The 23,165-nt window shown below is 46.3% G+C and overlaps 1 protein-coding gene across 1 annotated transcript in view; it reads right to left on the bottom strand.

Annotated features, from left to right (window-relative positions):
- The window catches only part of HMCN1 (hemicentin 1), a 1,183,532-nt gene that overhangs the window by 674,322 nt on the left and 486,045 nt on the right, over positions 1-23,165 (bottom strand). Inside the window, exon 19 of the mRNA XM_086956029.1 lies at positions 5,562-5,706. Within this exon, the coding sequence (XP_086812155.1) occupies positions 5,562-5,706 (145 nt within the window). The remainder of the gene's footprint in view (positions 1-5,561; positions 5,707-23,165) is intronic.

Raw genomic sequence — 23,165 nt, 5'->3', positions numbered from 1 at the left:
TACATGAAGTAAACTATGTAGGAATCATTTAAGTCGTGCTGGTTTATCCTTCAAATGCAAAAAGAACAATTGATGGACAGAATGCAGAACAATGTCATACATTCACCCCAGTACAGAGATCTGGGCCTAAATCCAACGTTTTTTTTGCTCACCAAGCCCTTCCAGTTTGAACCTAGCCATATGCAAATCAGTCTTGACCCTGTGCCCAATGGGAACAGTTCAGACTGCACTGTCAGGCCAGGTTGCTACAATAGTAAATAAATAGAAAAAAAAATAGTTGGCTGCAAACTTTCTTTCTATTTAGTAACTTTTATAGCAATGGCAACACACCACGCTTTAGTGTTTAACATCTAAAGCTAAGGCGCGGCGTGCCGCGATTGCTACAAGAGTCAATACATTCCAAAACAAAGCCAGGCGGACGCCGCATTGCTTTCCCCTTTGCAAAGCCAATAGCTCTCCATTTAATTATTGCGAGACCTATTGCATTACAAATGCTTGTTTTCCGTTGTGTCAGTTAACTCATTCTCATGAGAGAGATTCTCTCGACAGAGAAAAAACGCTTGTTGACCTTCAACAAACATTAATGCACATTCTAAACCTGCAGTTTCATGACCAGCCAGGAAACATGACTTTTTATGCAAGGTTTCAAACAATATGTTTTAATAGGCTTGAGTCATAATTTATAGTAGAATATTTTAGTAGTCTATTCTATGTTCCTTTTTATTAATTATGCTGACACAGCACTTGGCTGCTGGCACCGATTAAACTCCCACTTGAGCATCTGTTGGATGATTTAAGTTGATCTGTAAAAGCTATTAGTCTTAGAGTTAAGTCGAAATAGACAATTTCTGTAGGAACATGAATGTTCCAGTTTTCAAATCTGGTTCCAATGTACACATACTTTAAGAGTACAGATCACCGGGCACATGCACATGGTTCAAAGTTCCATCGAGAGGGCTTCTGCCTTGGACTTTACCCAATGTTTTCCCAAACCGAAATCCTACATCTTAAAATATTGACATTGCAAAACAACTTGCTAACTAAACATGTTTTTTGTTAGAAATTGAATAGGCTCCAGAGTTATTTTTACTCACAGCTACAGTGGGATTTGGAAAGCTGAGTGATACAGAAGTTGAACCTGGCACTGACACTCTCCTCTCTACGCAGACTTGTTTCCTGTCTTGCCAAATAGTCTTAGTATAATGTTTAGATATAATATTAAAATGTACAATGGAAACAGCAATGCAGAACATTCACCGTGCACATAGGTGACATCATGGCATGTTAGGGGAGAATGAGTGTCAGTCAGTAAGGTCACTACCGTGTTCTGCATTTGGAAGTGTGACAAAGACCATGCCAAAGTGACCATTGCAGAACATAGCATTTTATATTTTGCTACCTGAAAAGGAGAACCCAATTCAATCCATCTTGAGGGACATCATGAAAATGGAGCATGCCTCAAAGGTTATTTGGCTACAATATGCAAGACGTGCCCTCGAATCAGTGGGGTTGGGGGATCTCTATGTTCAACCGGAGCACTGCGAATCTTGGAGTAAGATGAGTTTTAAAAGGATTTTCCTAGAGAAATGTGCACAAGTCAGGTGGAACAGATACAAAGAAAAAGCTACAGTATTTGTTTACAATGCGATTCCTCCTACTTCACTTGGACCATCTTTATATCTTACTTTCATCATCGATTTATTCTGACAAGATTCCGTATCAATTATGTGATATTAATGTTGGGCTACCCCGGCAAATGTTTTTTCCCAGAATCAGTTGGATTGTTGTCCTTGTGACAAAACCTTTAAACAATCAATTATACACATTTTTTGGGGGACAATATTATGTAAAAGAAAGAAAGAGATTTAATATTCGATTTTAAAAGAAATTTTGCCTCCGCAGCCATTTCACGGCACTATCCATTATGCAACAGCTATAGATGCCTTATGTGTGTTTTGTAACAGTCTCCTTCTATTGTGCAGCCGTAAACAACTAGTAACTTAGTTAATCACTGGCCAAATGTAAATCTTTTATATAGACATAACATTTATGTGATGTTTATTATCTTTTTAGGATTTTAGGAAAGAATGTATGCTTATGGTGTTCTTTTAGCTTAATTTATTGAAATCTTATTTGTACTATGTACTTTTATGCATTTTTTTTAAATGCAAAATAAAGTTTTTTGATGATGATGAGAACCCAATGTATTCTGCGAATGATCACATATTTTAGATGAGATGAGAGATTGTAGTAGCAGACAATGGGCAGAGTAGGTGGGCTACCTAGAGGAGTAGAGGCAAAAGGGAAATAGACACAGGACGGTTATAAGGGATGAATCTAGGGGAAAGAGGCAAAATATTGTCTGTAGGATCTTGGGACCATGAGGAGTTCTGTGCACTCGAGCAATCCGAATGTCTCACAAAAAAATCTTTGTTGTAGCAGCCTTTACAGGTTGTGTCCTTATAAAAGTGTCAGAGAAAAACACCTTACCCCCAGAGAAGACTCCCTCTCCTAGGAAAAAAACAGGTTGTGCTGTATGCTTTGTAGATCCACATCAGGTTTGTGGACCCTCTTCTGGTTTTTGTAAAATGTTGAAACTATTGTTGCAAAGGGCTCGGTGGCACAGGGGCAATTACAGCGCCTTGCCACAAGCCATGCTCTGTGCCTAGAGCCCTTTGCATAAGGCAACAGGCCATGCACAGCAGTTTTGGTGTCACTGGTACCGAACAAGGGCCTTGTTGCAGGTGAGATCCTGCACCCGAGCCAACTGCACTGATGGTTGAAGACTGTTCACAGAGAGACAGGGCATATGGACTGAAGAGTGTTTGGTCTGACCACCACCCATGCCCTGCCTCTAAGCTCTATGATGCAAGTGCTTCCAAACCCACAGGACCAGGGCAGCTCCCAGAGGACACGGCATGAACAAGTGGTTTGGTCTGTTGCCAAGCCTTGAGCCTCACTGTTGCAAGATATATCCTGTACCTAAAGCCTACTTCCCATGGCCGTGCACAGTGTGAGGTGAATGCACAAGCAGCTGGGTCCATTCAAACACTAAGACCCTTTGTTCAGCATGGGCATGCCCTTTGCCCTAACCCCAAAGGCCATGCACAAACAGTAACATCCAACTGTTAATGTTTATTTATTGTTAAAACAAATACTCAGGAATTCACTGAAAATCCACAGTTAAAAGAAAGTAATGGACAGTTTATGGTTTCAGAGCAAAACATAAACCCTCTGAAATTCAATTGGCATGGCCCACTGTAGAACCATTATTGCACCCCTGCCATGAGCTACTTATGACCTTAAGTGCCAAGTTGGCTTAGGGTCATGCCTAATTGGTGGTCTTCAGACATACTTAATCAGTTCAGGCCATTCTCAAAGTGTATTGTCTTAGCAAATACATAGTTTCAATGACTAGGTATGGGCCAATGGTCAAATAATGTCCACTATCAATCCAGACCATCTGTGTGTTTGCCAACAACTTAGACCTGACTTAAAGTGCGTAGCCACCTGAGAATTTTACTTTGAGTGAATAACTTAAAATATGGAGGAGAAAGTGTCAGTTGAATGTTATTCGTTATAGAGAAAGCATTGTGTATGGATGTGACATATTTAATGTTTCCTCCCTATAGTGGAGGATTTTCAATTCCTCCATAAATTAACTCAGACAAATAGTTACCACATGTAGTGGGTAGTGTGAGACAATAGAAGCTTGTAACTTGAGTCTTCAAAAAATGGTTTGCCATTTTGTGATATCATAATATTTCATGGCAATAATGTCACTGATGATGTCTGGTAATGCTCTATGTAACCTCATCTGTGATGTCATTAATAATGTCATTCCACTGGTGAACGATAATGTCATTTGAGTTGTCCAAGTTTGACATCATGTGGCATAATACAATGTCGGTCGGAAAGCCTCCAACCTCAGGTCCGAGGCTTTCTGACCGCCATCATTGGTTTCAATTTCGACCACCTAATAACAATGTAGGTGGTCTGAATTGAAACCGTGCAGCCATTCCAGCTGGTTTCCGATGGGCTCAAGGAGCCCATTGGCCAATTGGAGACTGGCCATTAATCTCAATAGATTGCGTTTCCGCCATTGGGATTACGATGCCTGGTTTTCCACAGGCTTTCCATGCCGGGCTTTCCAACATGGGAAAACTGTTTTTGAAATGTGAGTTTAGGGGCCTATCATGGCCCCCTTCTCTTTGTGATTCAGAAAAGGGGGCCCGGTTTGGGGCACCCATGGTGCTCCCATGTTGGATGTATGTTATTACGACGCGGTGTTTACACGGCGCTACCATTACAACGCAGTTATCACAATGCAAGTCGTTACAACGACTTGCGCTGTAGGTGCTGGATTTAGGGATAGTATAATTTACTATTCCAACTCCAGCCTACGTAACAGTAGGGAAGGTGTTGGAATACTAAATTATACTATTCCTTAGTATATAGCGCCATCCAGCGCAAGTCGTTGTAATGACTTGCATGTGATGGCTGCGTCGGAATGGCAGCGCGGTGTAAAGCCCGCGTTGTAATGGCTGTCTCCCCCCCTGTTGATGCCTGCACCATGTGGCAGGTGTCTTAAGGTGCCTGCCACGTGGTACAGGGATGAAGACAATCTCCCATTTCTCTATGGGAGATTGTGCTAAGGCCGGTTTACAGCTGCAGCACAAGCTCCCATAGCGAAATGGGAGTATGTGACTGCAGCCTGTGTGGGCGCATCGTAATTCTGCAATTCCGTGATGATGTCAGTCAGAGGCAACTCCGACCGACATCATAATTGTCCCCCATGTATAAGGTCATGAGAAGTGCATAGTAGGGTGTGAGTTATGATTAGTGGACTTCAAGGGGGGTAATGTCAAGGAGATAATAGGTTTTGCTTTGAAACTATAATTCACTTTATTGTTTTGCTGCACCATGGCGCTCTTCTTTGTTGAGAGTTACATCGAATAGGAATCTAATATGCGCAATTATATTATGGCTTTTCGAGTAATTCATGCATTTAACAAATCCTTTTGACTATTTTTAATCTATTTATAACAATTGATACCTAATTTCTGGCATAGGGGGTCTACAATGTGTCTGATGGGAGTGGGAGTTTAACTTATAATTATAGAGCACATCCACAGAATTATTAAAAAGTTGTTTACATCTTCAAGCATAGCAACTCCAGATCTATCTCTTCCTTGCAGTGTAAAGTTGTGTGCATCTAGAGTTTGTAAATATGTCACAGATTCTAGTTTACGAATGTAATCATAAAGTATGTGAACAACAAGATTAGGAAGAATAGTAAGTTACTTCCTGTAACACTGGAACTGTATCTTTGGTCATTTTTATAGGCTCACACGTCTGCACCTCCTTCCACGTTCTGGCTGCATTTCCAAACACTTTCTAAACAATAGAACTTGTGCTCGAAGGGCAAGAGTGATTTAAAGAGCAGTTAGGGATTCGATTAGTTGGTGCCACCTAGATTTAGGTGGATCACAGGTCAGAACACACACGACTGGTGAAGGTTGAATTCTGAGCTGCAGGGCCCATGGGCACACGCTACTTACCGTACACGTTGACAGTGGTGGTGCGGTTACGGCTGCCTGCCACATTACTGGCCATGCAGATATACTCCCCGCCGTCCTGCAGACGAACTCCTTCTAGGTGAAGACTGCCATCACTGCGGATGCTAACGTATGGATTAGACACCAGCTGTAGGAGAACGTACATTTTAAGATTTTAATATAGCGCTGCTTCCAAGCAACCAAAACTTTAATAGCTAAGGAAAGCAAGACACATGAAAAAACGGCAATTGGTCGAGGAATTAACATTTTTTAGAGAGCAAAATATGGGACACAAGCTCATATGTTTGATCATTTAATAACTATCTTAAGCAATAGTCCAAATCTGTACTACTGCCACTAAAGAAGAGAGATCTTTATGAATAGAATATACAACAGCTGTGGTCATGTCATTTCAAACCCTTTTTAGGTTTCGCCTGGCGTTACTGCGCAAGCAGTTCGCGCAGGCGAAATCCTAATGATTACAATATGGGATATAGGAACGTCCCCCGGCTCCCATTGGCTAGCTCCATAAATGGAGGCTAGCCATTGGAAGCCGGATCTGTCCGTCAAGGCCGGACCAGATTCGTGGGCGTTCCCACGATTTCTTCCCTCTCCGATCGGCATCGCGGCGGTGGGCGGAGTTTCGTTTTTTTTATGTGTTTGTTTTCGCCATTCTGCGGCCGACCGCCGCCGGAGGAAGTCCATGTGAGTGCCTTCCTTGCCGATTCTCCCCCCTCCCGCTGTCCGTGTGCCAGCCCGCCCCCCTCCCGCTGTCCGTGTGCCTGCCCGCCCCCTCCCGCTGTCACTGTGCCTGCCCGCCCTCCTTGCCGTTTCCTCCCCCCTCCCGCTGTCCGTGTGCCTGCCCGCCCCCCTCCCGCTGTCCCTGTGCCTTCCCGCCCCCCTCCCGTGCCATGAAAGCCTGTATGCCGCATGTAGAACATATTCAGACCATTGCAGAAATGACTGCAGTTAACGTTAATACCAGCCAAGCCCCATCCGCATTCCAGACATGTTCTAGCTGGGGCCCTCGTTTGGGAACAGAGTAGACTGAGCCGTATCCAGGTTGACACCCCTCTCGTTTTAATTTCTGTCGGGAACTGGCACCACGCAATGTGTTATCTGCTGAGAATAATACCAGGTTCTTTTAGACCAGCAGGGACTCACACGCCTTCTTTGCATCTCCTCCTAAAAGCACTCAGGCGCTCCTCCACTCCATTCCTTCACTTCAGAGATGGACAGAGACTTCTCTTTGCCTACGGTAGGGGCTGAGAGGCACTCTCTCTCGTTACATGGACCAATACCATCTTTCTCTTCTTTTGCTCATGCTAACATCAACACAGTTTTCCTTTCTCTGCAGGTATGGGTACACTCACCTTCCTTCCAGGTCCTGATGTTTGTTCTGCCTGCAGCTCTGACCCTGCGTATTGCTTCTTTCCCTTCAGGGGCCAAAATCTCTCTTCATTTCCCTACAGGGAGGTGACTTCCACCTCAATACACTTCACAATCCTCGCCCCATAACCCCCAGCACTTGAAAAATTCAGAGTACCAGTTGTGGCGGCTTGCGGCTTTATCCAGTTGCTGGCTTATCAATTTGGACATCTAATTGTTTGTGATGGAGAAATGTAACACAAAGTGTTATGGTTTGGCTTGTCAAGTTTTGAGCAAGTCCATTCTCGTTTGAAAGATAAAAAGGGTCGTGATCTATGGACAATTTGCAGATCTACATTTGGACAATAAATTAATCTGAATGGACAATGGAGTCTGTACTCAATTTCAATTTCAATTTCAAGCTTTATTCGACTATTAAAAACAATCACAAAAGCGTACAATAAAACACAATACAGACATTATAATAAAACAATACTCTGTACTCAACTTTGTTCAGTACAGGTTCCTCTGTGTATCTGCAAACCTGGATGATCAGGCTGGTTGAAACTAAAAATATTTCCTGTGACATTTTTTACAGGATGTCAGGCACTGCGTACTGAAAAAACTTGTGTCCTGAAAGAAGTGCCAGGGAGTAGAAAAGGGCGTGAAGCGTGTAGGAAAATGCCCATTTTGCTTGATACCTGATGTGATTTGTATTGAAAGTGCACTGTGACCCTGCTAACCAGGTCCCAAGTGCCAGAGCTCTTTCCCTAAAAGATATGATTGTTACCTAATTGGCACAACTTCAGCCCCCTTGTAAGTTCCTTGTAAATGGTACCCCTGGTGCCTAGTGCATTGGGACTGATGAGGGTCCATTAGGGCAGCAGCACAAATTGTCCCACCCTTCACCAAGAGCATGTTTTGGTGCAGACAAAAACGAAGAGTCAACATGGCACACAGCTCTGTGTGCCATGCCTACAGACCCTACATGAAATATAGGTTAGCCACCCCCATATCAAGCCTTACAGCCTGAAGGCAGTATGCACTATATCCCATGTGTGGACATATCTGCCTGAGCAGATATGCCCCTGCAATGCCTATGTCTAGTATTAGACATTGTAAGTGAACAGGGATGCCATCCAGAGTACATGGGCTGGACACTCGTCATTACGAAGTCCCCAGCTCCATTATGGCTTCACTGCACCCCAAGGTGTTTGGTATCAAACATCTCGTCTTAATAAACCCGTACTGATGCCAGTGTTGGATGCATTAATGAATACACACAGAGGGTACCTTAGAGGTGCCCCCTGAAAACCTGCTGACAACTAGTGTGGTTGCCGACTGGTCTCAGCCAGCCCTCTATCATTAGACATGTTTCTGGCCTCCTGTTGTGAGAGCCTTCGCCCTCAGAGGCCGGGAACAAAGCCTGCCCTAGGCAGAGGTGTTCACATTTTGTCCCAGCAGGAACTGCCTTCCAGAGCAGGAAGCTTTAAAGGCCATACCGACTTGTGACCCAGGCCTCTCCAGATAGTGGAAAATGCCAAGTCCCCTGTCCTGACACCACTTTTCAGTAGGAGGACTGTTGGGAAACTTAGTAAGATTAGGAAGTAGGCCCACACCTAGCCAGCACCACCCTTAAGGTGGGACAGCTGATGTGGAGCACACTTTTCCAAATCCTCCATCTTGTGTTTGAGAGACTTAGTCTATTAGGGTCAGGGTTATGCCCACTTCCCACAGGAAGTGGTCATATATACAGGGTGTAGTCACCCTAAGGTAAATACAGCATTGGCTACTACCTGTCATGAAGTCGATACCACTGGGTTTGCCGCATTATAGTGATGAGATGGTTAGGTACGCGGTGGCAATCTATGATAACCGCACAGACTTAGTACATATGGCACAAACCTGCAGAGGTTCCATAACAATATTTTTTTATTCAAGGCTTGGAGTGGAATGAAAACGTTAGGGGCTTATTAAAAAGCGGCGTGGCCAGGGAAGCATAACTAGGAATCCTTTCAAAGAGGTGTGGCCTTCGCAATTAAAGATGAGACTTAAAACAACAAACATAGGCCTAAAACATGCAGGACTTTTTGGCTTCACCGGTCCTTGTTAGCAGTGTTACATGAATGAGTAAACACAATTACATTGCTATTGATAATTATAATCGAACATGTTTTCGTTCTGAAAATATGAGACTGTGAAACAAACTATACTAATATTTGTGGAAGGGGAGATACTCTTCAGTGTCTCAATCAACACTTTTCTCCCCCTCACACCACTTTTCATATGAAATCTCTATATGTTAGACAGATTGCCGTGTGCCTGCCCGCCCCCCTCCCGCTGTCCGTGTGCCTGCCCGCCGCCCTCCCGCTGTCCGTGTGCCTGCCCGCCCCCCTCCCGCTGTCCGTGCCTAAGGGCCTGATTAACACAAGTCTAACTTCAGGTCTTAAATTCAGGTCTAAACTTAGGGCCCGATTCACAGAACGAACTTAAGACAAAATCCTAAACTTACTATCATTTTGGTATTCACAGAAGGCACTTACTCATTTTGGTATTCACAGAAGACACTTACTCATTTCGGTATTCACAGAAGTTAGGACTCCTAACTTTAGGACTCCTAAATGCCTTCTGTGAATACGGAAAGTCTTAAAATTAGGATTTTTCTCAATTTAGTAGTAGTAAAGTTAGGACTCCTAACTTTAGAACTCCTAAATGCCTTCTGTTAATACCAAAAGTCTTAAAATTAGGATTTTTCTCAGTTTAGTAGTAGTAAAGTTGAGAAAAATCCTAATTTTAGGACTTTCGGTATTCTCAGAAGGCATTTAGCAGTCCTAAAGTTAGGAGGATCAAAAGTAACATTAAAGTCCTCAGCAATGATGAAGCGACACCAGTCTGTATTCTTTGTTAAATGTTCTTCTGGATTATGTAGAGTTTGTGACTTTATCTTCTTGGGTGTCGAACAATACACAAGCACACCAAGAATCAATTGATAATTATAATCGAACATGTTTTCGTTCTGAAAATATGAGACTGTGAAACAAACTATACTAATATTTGTGGAAGGGGAGATACTCTTCAGTGTCTCAATCAACACTTTTCTCCCCCTCACACCACTTTCATATGAAATCTCTATATGTTAGACAGATTGCCGTGTGCCTGCCCGCCCCCTCCCGCTGTCCGTGTGCCTGCCCGCCGCCCTCCCGCTGTCCGTGTGCCTGCCCGCCCCCCTCCCGCTGTCCGTGCCTAAGGGCCTGATTAACACAAGTCTAACTTCAGAGTTCAGGTCTTAAATTCAGGTCTAAACTTAGGGCCCGATTCACAGAACGAACTTAAGACAAAATCCTAAACTTACTATCATTTTGGTATTCACAGAAGGCACTTACTCATTTTGGTATTCACAGAAGACACTTACTCATTTCGGTATTCACAGAAGTTAGGACTCCTAACTTTAGGACTCCTAAATGCCTTCTGTGAATACGGAAAGTCTTAAAATTAGGATTTTTCTCAATTTAGTAGTAGTAAAGTTAGGACTCCTAACTTTAGAACTCCTAAATGCCTTCTGTTAATACCAAAAGTCTTAAAATTAGGATTTTCTCAGTTTAGTAGTAGTAAAGTTGAGAAAAATCCTAATTTTAGGACTTTCGGTATTCTCAGAAGGCATTTAGCAGTCCTAAAGTTAGGAGGATCAAAAGTAACATTAAAGTCCTCAGCAATGATGAAGCGACACCAGTCTGTATTCTTTGTTAAATGTTCTTCTGGATTATGTAGAGTTTGTGACTTTATCTTCTTGGGTGTCGAACAATACACAAGCACACCAAGAATCAATTGCTAATTTTATTTTATCACTAGAATGTCAGGTCAAATGGTCAAAACTTCGGCCTTTAGGATTGCACAATTAATAACATTTTCACTCAACTCAGTAAGCCGCACCTAAGGCCGGCCTGCAGATGAGGGTTGGGCCTCTGAACAAAATGTTAAGTAACCAGATCTATGCTGGGATCAATCAATCACTCTTCTTGGAAAAAAGTAATATGATATAGTCTATAAACTCCCCTCATAGTGGAACATTATGTTTAGATTTTATGAGAGTGCCCACAGTTCTATAAAATTCCCATTAATCGAAGGGGCATGCTCAGTGCTCAAAATTGGGCCTGGTTCAATGGAAGGAGTAACAGCAGGGGGCAGTCTCATCATTTGTGAATCTAAGACCCCAAACTGCCTTGTGGGTTCCAATTCTGTATCAATGGTGTCATCTAAACTCCCTGCCCTCCCTTTAGTTGAATGCCCAAATCTGGGAGAAAACTCAGTAAATCTATTTCTTTTAGTGGAGACATGACATCTGGTGAATCTACCCTCTGGAGATGGTTTGTGCCTAACAAGTCAATTGAATTCCCTCTCCTAAACTACTGAAATACAAACAGAGGGTTAAGTTTAAACTGTATCTCGAAGTCATTGGCAGAAGTGGTGCGAAATCGAGATTGGCTAAGCCCATGGCAAGCATCTCCCTGATCAGTGCTATTTTTATGCAGACATGTGTTTATTGTAGTAATTAAATATACTGGACATCAACTATGTGAGAGCGGATCAGGAAGTAGCATTTCCAAATTTCTCAGATCCAGTCTATTGCCTTATTGGTGAGCAACCCTGAATTTTCTGTCTTTTTGGAAGCCTAGGCTTAGGAGGTTTTGTCATATAAACCACTCCTCTACTGACATCTGCTTTTCGTATCTGAATTGATAGAGGGGCCTGTTTCTGTGGGTTTAGTATGGGGGGAAATCAATAGCTCTCATCGTTGCATGAGTCCTTAGATTTCTGTTGACAGAATAAGGACTTGTGATAGAGGTTTGGGTTTTTAGGTAGGGACGGGAAGTTTTATTAATTTGGTGGTCACTATTAGCATAAAATGTGCTATTTGGCACACCATCCCTTCTTCCCGCTCTATTCGTCCTATGCTGTGGTTCCCCTGCAGATAGTTGTTGCTGTTGGTCGTTTAGCCTCTGTATCACCGAATCAGTCCCACTTATAGTCATAGTGTGATTAACATGTGAATGTGAAAGATTGCTTGTCAAAAGGGCGTCCTCTAATCTCTTTGTAAATGCCCAAACCATATATTTCACTTCATATATCAACCTTAAACACAAGAGTGACATCACTATCCAAATTGGGTGCACCTACTCGTTCTACACGCATTGCTCCTCCTTTAATGCTTTCCTTTGATGCTAATACACTAAATCAGGTGAAGGCCTTGGGGTTTCAAAATTCACAGAGGATGTGAAAGAACTCTTTCTGAGAACCAGGGAGCAAGATTTTACTTAACTAGTGGAGTTTCTTTGTCTTTCTAACAGTACTGCTATAATATTTCGTAGAGAACTGGAAGATCAGTTTCTGTAGGGTTGTAGATAGCACACGGATATCAGCTTTTGCAAATGATTCTGAACTCTGCTATACATCTCAGGTCACAGGAAACTCCCTGTTTTTTTGCCTGAAGATAACACAGATTTCAAGAGGTGTAGCTTTAATGCTTTAGAAGGTCAGGTATAGTTAGAGCTGAGGTGCTCCTGACATCCTTCACATGTAGAGACGGGAAAGCGGAAATTTAGAGACGGGAAAGCAGTGAGGTTAAGGAAGAAGGTGAGAGCATTAATATCAATATATTTCCAGGAACAGATGAGTTTTAGAGAGCATCTGCTAGGGGCAAGAGTATGAGGGTCTGCTCCCACACAGTAAAAGAAACTCCTAGTGGCCTGTACAGGCCAGAAGATTAGGAGGTACAAATAACTCTGATTAAGTGCCACCAAATATGATGTTGTGTGTGTGACCTGCAGACTGTCTGGTCCTTTAATCAGTTGGTTACCCAGAGGGATCAGAGAGGTCTAATGCAAACGTTGATAGGGTACAAGCCTGTACCTATCCAAAAGTACACTCCAAAAGGATTGAAACAAATAGGCAAGAAAGCAAGGAAAAAGAGGGTAAAGAATATCAGGCAAAAAGAACATGGGAGCCAATTGTCCCTTGCATCAGTAGCATATTTGCATGGCAAGTTCAGACAACAAATTCTGCCTCGACGTCCTGTTATAAAGCATATAACATGGTGTGCTCAATGGCAATCCGCCGGCTTCCCGAAATTGTGGAAGACTTCCACAATTTCGGGAAGCCGGCGGATTGCCATTGAGCACACCGCCCGTTCTTCGCTCGGATCGCGAGTGAAGGAGCACTGTCTCGACGTGAAGAAATTATTTCAAACGCAGAACCACAAGCGATTTTAATATATCAGCCAATTCCAGCGGAATCACATAGCTGGTTAAGGAACCAATGGCCACCATGTTATATGCTTTATAACAGGACATCGAGGCACCAGCCTCTACCCCACAATCTCTCCCAGCATCATAGGAGACTCGTGAGGATCGTTTGCAAAGAAAAAGCACATACAGGCAAAACATTGTTTATGTCCTGATGATGATCCCAGTTCACTAGGAGCCGGGGATCGAAACGTCGTCGACACTTTGCCAAATTCTGTAACCTTACCATCGTTTTGAAACTGTTACATGAATTTGTTGTCTGAACTTGCCATGCAAATATGCTACTGATGCAAGGGACAATTAGCTCCCATGTTCTTTTTGCCTGATATTCTTTACCCTCTTTTTCCTTGCTTTCTTGCCTATTTGTTTCAATCCTTTTGGAGTGTACTTTTGGATAGGTACAGGCTTGTACCCTATCAACGTTTGCATTAGACCTCTCTGATGGTCTTTTAAACTTGTTTATATTTTGAAATAAAATTTCAGGCCTGGCTGGGTACTGAAAACAAGAATCAATATAGTACTGATTGGAGTCTATATTTGCATCTGTCTTTTTGATAACCTAATCCTACACACCTTCTGTGGAACAGCAGTGCCCGGAATATGGCCGCTCTACCCTGATGTTTGAACTGTTACTGCGACAGTTCCAGTCCAAGCAATCTTGTTCCATTTGTGCAGAGAGGGCAATTAGTGAATCTTTCTTCACCACCTCTCGGAGATATGACCCTCCAAGCACCCTATTGGAGATACGCCCAAAAACTATCCCTGGGAGACAAGAAAAACTTTGACATGACGCTGCTTGAGGCTTTACCTTTTCTAAGGCTTACTTGTCAGAGTTGGGCTTTTTTTATGGAAGTTTGTTGTTGGCAACTCTGGGGCCCAGTGCCAGTGCACCTGATGTACCAAAGGTAGCCACGGCTGTGCTTGGGAGAGATTCACAGGTGTAAAGGACAAGATATAGACCGAGCCGATGGCAGTCTGTGAAGTTAAGAAGACTCCATGAACTTCAGATGTGTGGCGGCTTGAAGGAAACTTGCACTGTCGACATACATCATGTATTTAAAAGATGTATATAGGTATGCCGTCATAACAGATAATAAAAACAGACACCTGAAACTAAATACCGAAAATGTGAAGTTAAAACACTTAAACATGTTATGTTGTCAACATGCCAAGTCTTTGTCGCACTGTGGCATTGTGAACTATTTTCGAAGGGGTTTGGCTTCCTGGAAAGGAAGAGCCTGTGTTCCTGTGCAAGGTCTTGCAATATTTAATCCTATCAGGGCTTTATGTGGGGTGGGTCTTGCCGGTGCTCAGCACCGGAGCAGTTCTAAAAAGCAGATGCTGAGACGGGTTCCTATCGGGTTCTCCATTTTTGCCCTCAACCTCAGGGTGACAAAATATGTACTGTGCAGCAGTACCACCCTTCACTGCCTTTAATGTAACTTCAGAGACTCGCTATAGTTCTTTCAGTCTCAGCATGTCAGAAGGGTGGCTTGGGGGGGTAGACGACTGCAGGGAAGTCTCCCCCCGGGCAATTTGGGAGGGGTGGAGGCGGTGGGCTCATCCACAATTTCGGGCCTTTTGTTTTGGGCTTCTTTTGAGTTGTAGCCCAATAAGAGCCCAGCTATGAATACTTTGGGCTCCCGCTTCCAGCCCCCATTTTAAGTTTGGTGATCTGATGGCTGGGAGCTTGTAGCTTAGTGCAGTTTTTTCTTGTGAGTAGTTACAGTAGTTAATTAGTGCCTTTTGCATTTTGCGTTATGGCGAGCAAAGATTACCGCGTTCTCAATGACTTCCGGCTCCTGAGTGAAGCGGGCCGGATGGACCTGGTGATTGGCGAGGTGGAGGGTCTGGGGCGCCCCGCGCGACAGGCCTCGGCGGGTATAGCGGCGGCGGTGTCCGCTTGTCAATCGCCCAAACATCGGAGGACATCTCCGGTAAGTGAGAGGGGCCCCCTGCGCATGAAAAAGGTGACCCCGGCTCTGTTGTAGCATCCCAGGGGGAGAGGGGTCAGGGGAGATGGCTGGCCCTGTGCGTGCAGGCAGGAATGAGGCGGAGGGGCCCGGTGTATTAATAGCAGCCGTCCGTGAGCCGGTCCCGGCTTCAATTGCGGAGGAGAAGTCAGGCTCTGCTCCCGTTGGGGTGGGGGAGGGCGGGGCAGCGCTCTGCCTCCCGCTCCCTTGGAGCTGGGGCATCGTGTCTGGAGGCGGGCGGGCAGGCAGGCAAGGAGTCCGCGTCACTTTCGAGCACGTTCTGCAGGAGGTCTGCTCAGCTGGGAGGCGGGTCGAGAGGGCCTCGCTTCCTCTTCTCTGTCCCAGGTGGAGACAGGGATTCTATATTCTGGGGAGGTGGAAGGCGATTCTGTACCTGCGGAGCCTGCCCTTGGAGTTTCTGATAATGCAGGGGTTTTTTCCTTTGGGTCAAATGGCGGTATGGTGCATGGAACTCTAGAGGAGGGGGGGGCGTGTCAGGCTTTATATCTAGCCCTTTGCTTTTCTCCCCTCCATATTCTGTGAGGGGGGAGTCAGCTCACTTAGGGAGCGGGAGTTGGGATAGGTATGCAGGTGGGGCATCCAGCAGAGGGCTTTTGAACCCTAGGTTTCTGGGGTTGGCCAGTCGTCCCCATCCCCAAATTGAGGGGGTGGGGGCACCCCATGCTATGGAGGGGGATCTGCTGTAGGGGGCTGGGGCCGAGGGAGGCGGATGGGGATCAGAGGCTAATATGCGTGTAGATTAGGATTCGGTAGGAGGATGCCTGGCCTGGGAGGGCTTGGACATTTTTCCTTCATGGTCTGAGGGGGTCAGGGGTCGCGGGGTAAGGGAGCAGCAGGACCTTCAGTGGTTTCAGGGGCGGGTGCTCACAAGCCAGGTGGGCACCGGATGGGTGTGCTCGGGAGGTGCCGGCGGGGGAGGGAGCGGGACCGGGTTTGGGGCTCGGCTTCAGCTGTAGTTCAGGAAATGTTGGAACGGAGCAGGGAGGAAGAAGGGGGATTCCCCGCTCCTCCAGATAGGTCGGTCGGTTCCTGGCAGGTAGGACAGGACAAAGGGAGGTGGGCTGGGGATGACTCCTCGGGCCAACTGAAGGCATGGGATATACTTGAGGGACCCAGCACATCAGTCCAAACTTTTTCTTTGTAGGGCGCCGGATGTCGCAGCGCAGCTGACTTGGTAGGGCGGCGAATGGCTCAGTTGCACCGAGGTGGACGGAGGGTTGGACGCTTGACCGGCGCATTCTGTACCGTCGGTAAAAGGTCCGGAGCGACCTCGCTGACCCCAACGACAAGCAGAGTAAGGTGGTCAGCCATGCCTGCGAGGACGGATTTTCAGAAAGGTCAACGCATGGGGGAGTATCGGCGGGTACAGTCAGCTACCCCGCAAGGTGTGCATGCTGGGGCAGTGAGGGCCAATGTATGGCATGCTGTGTACGGTAAGGCCCGTGGTGTGGATTTCGCTAATGTGGCCCTCCAGGTGGAGGAGCCGAATGTTTCGGATTATGAGGAGGATAGCCCAGAAGAAGGGGAATTGTGGGATAATGAAGTGAGGGACCCTCTCATGTGTCTACTAGTATTTTGCAGGCTCCTGCGGCGGCGCCGCACAAAAAGGCTTTGGCAGTGGAATTCGTAAGAGAGCACGGCCCCTTGGTTAGGGCTCCTTGGATAGTGGATCACGCAGAGCCAGTTGCACGGCGGTCGGCGCCCGCTCAGGCACACTCCTTAGAGCCAGGTGAGAATATTAGACCTCAGGCCAAACCTAAAATGGTGTCTGTGGGGATGGGGGGGGAGGAGAGTGGGGGGGTGCTGGAAGGGAGACTACATAGAGGTAAATATGTGAAGGATATGGGGATAGGAACGGGAGATGGGGTTGTTGCGCAGGGAGCTAAAGTGGAGTGTGGGACGAATACAGAGGCATCAGGAGGGGGCACGTAGCCGTTGGAGAGTAAAGAGTTAAAAATTAAGAAACTGCCCTATATGGGCGTGACGAAGACTTTGGGTGCTCATTTGATGCTGGCAACCAAGGAGCCTATTTGGAAAGGAGAATACGTTGTAATGTTGAAAGTACTCCACAGGGAGGTGCGGGCTAAGGAAGGTTCGAATGAAGAGGAATATGAGTTGGCCAAGCGGCCTAAGGTGCCGTTAACCATAGAGAATTGGACGGCAGTGTTTGTGATTTACGCCAGCGTTTACTGCGAAAAGTTCCCAGAGCGATGCGTGGCCTTTTTTAAGTACATGGACGTCATTTGCAAGGCGCAGATCATTGGCGGGGTGATACGCATGGGCCCAATATGACAAGGAGTTCTGTGCCCATATGGCTTGGGACCCTGAGGCAAAGTGGGGAGAGTTGGACACTGATTTATGGCAGCATATGATGGGGGCAGTAGCAGGGGGTATGATTATTTTTACAGCTAGCGGCTTGCCTTTGGTATAATGGCCCTTTCAGGGGAAGCCCACCCGGGGCAGGGCGGGGTGGGAGCGGCAGCCACGGCACAAACTGGGACCGGAGCGTGCTGGGAGTTTAATAAAGGCATATGCACAAGGGAGTACTGCAGATTACGGCACGAGTGTTCAAAGTGTGGGAACCGACATCCCCTTGTTAACTGTTGGGGTGTCAAACCACAGGGAGGGCAGCAATGGCAACAGTTGGGTGCCATCATATCCGGTCCTGCCCAGCAGTTTCAGGGAGGCAGAGGGGGTAAGGGTCCTTATGGTACTGGGCCCAAAAGCTCCTACGAAAGTTAAGCTGGCAAAGCTGAGTGAGGCCCTGCAGGGGAATGGGGATTTGGGGGCAAAACAGGTGCTTTTGGAGGGGTTCCAGGGGGGTCGGGGGGGGGGGGGGGGGGGGATTCATTCATTTGGGCTGCAATGGGCCACGGCAGAGGCGCTGGGCGGATAGCTTGAAATCTGCGGCAGAACAGAGGTTAGTGGTGCAGGAAATATTGGACAAGGAGGTGCAGGAAGGGAGAATGGCAGGCCCATTTGATGACTGACTAACAGAGATTTTGAATATCTCGCCGGTTGGGGAAGTACCCAAAATGGAACAGGGACAATACAGACTGATTCAGCATCTTTCATGGCCAGAGGGATCTTCAGTAAATGATTTAATTGATGAGGAGGCGGCCTCAGTCTCCTGTTCCTCAGTTGACGTGGCCATGTCACTAGTTGTGACCGCGGGCGCGACTGCAGAGATGGCAAATTGTGATATAAAATCGGCTTTTCGGTTGCTTCCAGCCCATCCAGAGGATTGGGATCTTCTGGGTATCCATTTCGAAGGTGAATGGTAAGTGGATAAAGCATTACCGATGGGTTGCTCAATGTCATGTGCTCTATTCAAATGCTTTAGCACTTTCTTGCAGTGGTACTTTACGTGGCGCACAGGGCACACATTGGTTACACACTACTTGGACGATTTCTTATTTATCGGTTCCCTGGGTTCCACGGAATGCCAGGTAGCTCTGGACACTTTCCATGAGCTCATGGAGGAACTGGGTGTGCCGCTGGTGCCCGAAAAGACAATGGGACCCTGCGCGGCTCTGTTTTTTTTGGGAATTGAAATTGATTCTGTGGCAATGCAGGCTCGCTTGCCAGATAATAAAAAAGTTAACATGTTGGACTTGTTGGACAGAATGTTGTCAAAGCAGAAAGTGACAGTGAAGGACATTCAGGTGTTTCTGGGTCACCTTAACTTTGCCTGCAGGGTAGTCAGGTCGGGGAGGAATTTTTGTAGATGACTGGGGCGGGCACTGGCAAGTCAACACTTGCCCCACCTCCATATCCACCTGTCTGCTGAGGTGAAGGAGGACTTACGCGTGTGGTCAGTTTTTCTACACTCGTTCAATGGGGCCCTTTGGCCAGGGAGGAGGATATCCAGTGGGACATACATATTTTTTCTGATGCGGCAGGCAGTGACGGTTTTGGCCTATATTGGCAGGGCAAGTGGTGTGCTGAAAAGTGGCCCCCCCCACAATGGAAGTATGGGGGGAGGAGCATTGCATGTCAGGAACTTTTCCCGCTCTTGGTGGCACTGACGTTGTGGGGTGAGGAGCTGGTGCATAAGAGGGTCTTGTTTCGAGTGGACAACATGGCAGTTGTTCAGATCATCAATAGGCAGTCCGCAAGGGATGAGCAGATTTTGAAGTTGCTGCTAGTTTTCATGATAGGGTGCTAAGGCATGACATTGCGTTTCGGGCCATGCACATACCTGGCGTGGACAATGACATAGCTGATGCTTTGTCTCTTTCACAGTGGGGGAGATTCAATGGGCTGGCCAAGGAGGCGGACAGGACACCGACCCCAATGCCGGAGCATCTTTGGTATGTAGGCAGCGTAGGGTGCTACAGTTAATGGTAGGTTCTTTGTCAGCGTCCACTTGGGTGGAGTACAAGCTGGCTTGGAGGGATTTTCTAGCTTTGGTTGCCTGAAGTCTGGCGTAGGACAGTGGATGTGATTCATTTTATCCTAGACCTCACTGAGCGAGGCCTGTCCAGAGTGACCATCGCTGGGAAGTTGGCGGGCATTGCTTTTATGGGGAAACTTCTGTGGAATTACACCCCTTCCGCAGGGGAAGTGGGCAGAAGGATGCTTGAGGGCTGGGCTAGAGAGCAGGGTGGGGGGTGTATGGCCACTTTCCTGGCAGACGCTGGCACAGTTGCTGGAGACGTTACCCGCAGTCTGCAGGGATGATTTTGAGGCTTGTTTATTCTCAACGTTGATGGTGTGGATGTTTTTTGGGGCCTATAGAGTCTCCGAGCTCCTAGGCAACAAGGCCAACAAGCATTTACAATGCAATGGTTTTGCCTTTGTTAAAGGTAGAGCTATTGGCATTGCTCTTGACATTATTTTTATTTATGTTTTTTTTTAAACATAAATAAATGGCATTGTCATTTACAATAGCAGGGCAGGGCACAGGGAAGGGGGGGCGAGGAGAGACGAAGGAGAGCTGCGGGCTCTTGTTGTAATGCTTGCATGGATGAGTTGGTGGATGCATGGATGGATGCATGCATGGATGGTTGTATGGATGGGTGTATGGATAGATGCATGGATGGGTGGATGGATAGATGCATATATACAGCCAATCCCTCAACAATTTATGCAATCCACCAACCCATCCAACCAACAACCCATCCATGCATCCACCCATACATAATGTAGAATCAGACTTAAGTTTCCCCATGAACCATTAAGCCTTTACCATGGCTTATCATCAACGTATGCTTTCAGAATGTTATATAAACTTGCAGCCATTCGGCATACAGTTGGAAATTCCAAATATCTAAAGTACTGCAGTATGCAAACAAAAACAATACATTGCCTCTCTCAAAAAGGCATACCAAGGATCATCACAAATAAAATATTGTGCCCCCATGGTTTGCGAAAGGGGCAGCCCAACACCAACCAACTTGCCTCCTACAAAGAAATGTAATTTAATGTAACGGAACAGGTCTACAAACTGTAATAAACATCAACCATGAAATGCCTGTTGGCTATACTTAATGTTGTCTACAATGAAGCAGCCAGGCCTACTGCCTTGGTCTTAACTTTTCATAATAAACAGATCAGACCTATGGCATCGGCCATAACTTTCCCAGCACAACAATCAGTCTTATAGCCTTTCTTACTGAATGTCTCAATAACCAACTCAGGCCTACAGTACTGCTGCTCTGCCTAATGTTTCCCACAAGGCAATTACTGGCATTCAGTTATAAAATTCCAAATGTATATAAAATTACAAAAAAGATTATAAATTGTTCAGATATGCCAACAGGTCCCGGAGCTCTGGTCTATTGGGTACGCTGAACTTCAAAGTAATATACTACTTTTGAAAGGCAATACAGTTAAAACAATCCAACATCTGATGCCTTCCCTCTTTAATGTACGATGTTCAGAATAAATATGGCAGGCCTTCTGCCTTTATTGTAACTTTATACAATAAATAGACCAGGCATCTAAAGAATTATTCTCTGCCTTGCCACCACATCCACTTGTATTGAGAACAAGTATTCCCATCAGGCAAAAACTAGAATACAAGCACTTTCCGTGGAAGCAACCAAATCCGGCCCAATCACGGCTGTCCTCGACGGAAGCAACATGTGGGCAAAAGCAAATCCTCTCGCTAACAGTAATTCTGAAAACTCATTGTTGAGAACACGATGTCCAGCAGCAGCTGTGGCTCTCAAGCCAGACCTAAAATACGTCGATACCACGAAGCGGCAAAGAGAGCGCTCTGCACGTCATGTACAGAATCAATAAGACGCCCCAAAGCTGCCCTTACTCAGTTTAGTAAAGACACACAAACATCAGGCAGGCCCCTTCTGCACTGCAGTGGTTTCCCCAGACCGGAATGTGTCTCTCTTCCCTCTGGAAAACAAGATACTGCACTGACGGCCAAACCGTAGCTATGGATAAGCTCAGTCAATTGAAACGTAAGCTGCTTCTAGGCGCATCTATCCATTGAACACGAGTACTCTAGACTAGGCGGTCGTGCTGTTTACACTACTTCAACACCACAGTAAAACAGGTGTCTAGCCCTCCAGCCTTTCCTAGAATGCGGACTGCTTATGATCAATTAGGGGGGGAGCTATAGAAACGGAGTGCTTAAATATCCGTGTTCCATATATTCCGCCAGACATTTCTAATCAAGCGTGCTATGTTTGAAGCGGACAGCACTGCAGCACGGTACAGGCGGCGGCAGGAGCCACGGTGCATCCATCTTCGGCATTTAAATAAAGCACAGCTGGAGCCCTTTGTTCAAACAGACATGCCTCAACTATGACCGAACCGAGCGATCCTCCTACCCATGGTCATTCATCATGCCCACAGTCGCCTACATTGTGTGCATATCAACAATTATTTACTTCACGAGCTTAAGTCAATAAATCCACCAGTGAACAGGAAAGGCCTGCGTTTATTAATATAAAAAGCATTGGCAAAGTAAAGAGACCTGACACGTAATGCAGCCATACTCCAGGGGAGGGATGGAGACACGAAGCGGAAGAAAGCCTAAACCGCTGACCAATAACAAGCAAATGGGCGTGACAATAAGCCAAGCAATAACAAACAATGGATGGCCTCTAGGCGCACCGAGAAACAAGCTACCAGTATTACGAAGAGCGGGAGGGGTGCGGGGGCGGGAACGGACACACGGACAGCGGGAGGGAGGGTGGGAGCACTCACCTGGACTTCCTCCGGCGGCGGCGGTCGGCACACACAGGCACGTGTTGCAATGTTAATTGCATTTAGGTCGCATACCCTGGAGGAGCGGGCGTGCTACGGATCGGCATGGAAGAGGGGCCGGAAAGGCGACCACGCCCATGCGAGCAGGAAGGCGGGTGCCGGCTCAATGCCGGACCAGATTCGGGGGCGTTCCCGAGAACAGGCTTTCGGCTGACGTAACCAAAAGCCAAAAATTCTCGTGAACGCCCCCAAATTGAAAATACGAGGCTGCATATATTACAAAAGGATTGATTTAAATGTGCATTCTTATTTTCAAGGACATTTGCAAGTTGTTTAACTAGCTTAAAGAACTCTTCAGTCGAGTTTTTGCAAGTCTCGACTTATGCGTCACTCTGAGGAGTCCGCCTCTCGAGGCTCTGTAGAGCAATCACTTAAATCCTTTCCTGTACGAAACGCTCGGTACACGAAGAGACGAGCAAGGCCTGCAAGGGTAGAGGGCTCATGTAGCTCCCTGTAGCCCCTCTAGAGTTCAGACCGAAATAAGGAGACTCACAGAGGACGCTTCACAGGCGATCATCTTGGGTGGGCAACACGCCCTCTTCCATACCCGAGAGCCACTCTGTTGTACTTACTGCGTTCTGTGCACAGCGTCCTGACCTGACTGTTTCTAAGTGCTAGTCTCACGCGTGCTCTTAAGATCTCTCCCAGTCTGTTTGCTGTAGCATACTACCTACGCCTTGTCTCCAGCCCCTGCCTGCGCCCCCAGCAGCCCT

Source organism: Lissotriton vulgaris, chromosome 1_1 (genome assembly GCF_964263255.1).
Source record: "Lissotriton vulgaris chromosome 1_1, aLisVul1.2, whole genome shotgun sequence".
Classification (NCBI taxonomy): Eukaryota; Metazoa; Chordata; class Amphibia; order Caudata; family Salamandridae; genus Lissotriton; species Lissotriton vulgaris.
This window is presented reverse-complemented; position numbering and strand designations above follow the sequence as displayed.